Genomic DNA, 1,537 nt, shown 5'->3' with positions numbered 1-1,537 from the left:
TAAGGCATGCTACACTCTATGTTTATGTGTTTTAGTATTTACTATTATTTTTAAGGTTTCCATCTATCCCAATTATACTCAAAACAAACAAGCAAAAGGTTTTGACCATATACGAACTAAACGTAGAACATTATTTCTATGTGTGTATGTGTGTGCACACGCACGCACACGCTTGCTTATAAACTAACTAAACACAAGGCAACTCTGGAGCCCTCTACTTACTATCATTCCCTCACCCCGACTCCAGCATTCAGTCTGTCCCACTCTCTCTCCGCCTGTCCCTCACTGTCCACTTACACATCCTTTCTCAGGAATAGTCCTAAGACTCGCTCACGAATCTGCTTGGTCTTGACCCCATAGATGATGGGATTGACCACGGGCGGGAAGAGCAGATAGAAATTGGCAAGGAGAATGTGTACATGTGGGGCGGCCCGGCGAGCTACACGGTGCATGACCGAGGAGATGACCACAGGTGTGTAAAAGGCTAAAATGGCACCTATGTGGGACACACACGTCCCACAGGCCTTGTAGCGGGCCTCCTGAGAGGCAAGCTGCAGAACTGCACGAAGGATGAAGACGTAAGACAGGACAACAAACAGCAGGTCCAACACCACTATAAACATGGCCACAGCAATGCCATAGATACTATTGAAGCGAGTGTCCCCACAGGCCAGCCTTACCACGGCCATGTGCTCACAACAGCAGTGGGCAATCACAGGGCCTCGGCAGCAGTGGAAGCGTCTGAGCAGAAACGGGAGTGGAGTCATTCGTGTCACAGCCCGAGTCACAACAGCCATGCCAATCTTGGTGATAAGGGGCCCAGTCAGGACTGTGGTGTAGTGCAGTGGCTTGCAGATGGCCACATAGCGGTCAAAGGCCGTGGCCAGCAGCACTGCCGACTCCACGACAGAGGAGTGGAGAAAGAACATCTGGACCAGACAGGCATAGAAGTTGATCTCCCGATGTCTGAACCAAAAAACAGCCAGCATTTTGGGAAGCGTTGTAGATGAGACGACCGGGTCGATGGCTGCCAACACGGCCAGAAAGAGGTACATGGGCTTGTGGAGGGCTGTATCGGCCTGAATGATGAAGAGGAGGGTGCAGCTGCCAAGACGGGCCAGTGTATAGGCTGAGCAAAAGGGAATGGATATCCAGATATGCAAGTGCTCCAGGCCAGGGATCCCCATCAAAAAGAAGACTGCCGGATGAGTTCAGGTGATGTTGGAGGCTGACATGGCCACTGGGAATTCTTTCCCTTGTCTAATTCCACAGGGCCCCTCCAGGGAGTATCCAACGTCAGCAGAATTACAGTGTTCAAGTTAAAACTCGGATCATTTATGTGGAAGAATTAACCCTTGATCCTATTTCTGGACCTTAAAAGAGATTAGACAATAATCCTAATATACACTGTAGAACATTATACATCATCTCTGCCCTCAAGATGCTTATAAAACTGTTGGGTGGTCAGGACATTACATAGAAATGAGCTGGAAGGCAGCCTTCATAAACGAACTGAGTGGATGAAGAGCTTTCTGTG

General features: G+C 49.1%; 1 protein-coding gene across 1 annotated transcript; it reads right to left on the bottom strand.

Annotated features, from left to right (window-relative positions):
• Positions 1-242: 242 nt before the first annotated feature.
• LOC105106657 (olfactory receptor 52K1) lies at positions 243-1,235 on the bottom strand. The gene is given in 1 exon segment (XM_031459386.2): positions 243-1,235. A coding segment is annotated over 1 exon segment (942 nt). The 3' UTR covers positions 243-293.
• Between the last annotated feature and the right edge of the window lie 302 nt (positions 1,236-1,537).

This window comes from Camelus dromedarius, chromosome 12, assembly GCF_036321535.1.
Source record: "Camelus dromedarius isolate mCamDro1 chromosome 12, mCamDro1.pat, whole genome shotgun sequence".
Taxonomy (NCBI): domain Eukaryota; kingdom Metazoa; phylum Chordata; class Mammalia; order Artiodactyla; family Camelidae; genus Camelus; species Camelus dromedarius.
The sequence above is the reverse complement of the archived record's forward strand: the minus strand, read 5'-3'. Positions and strand labels throughout refer to the sequence as shown.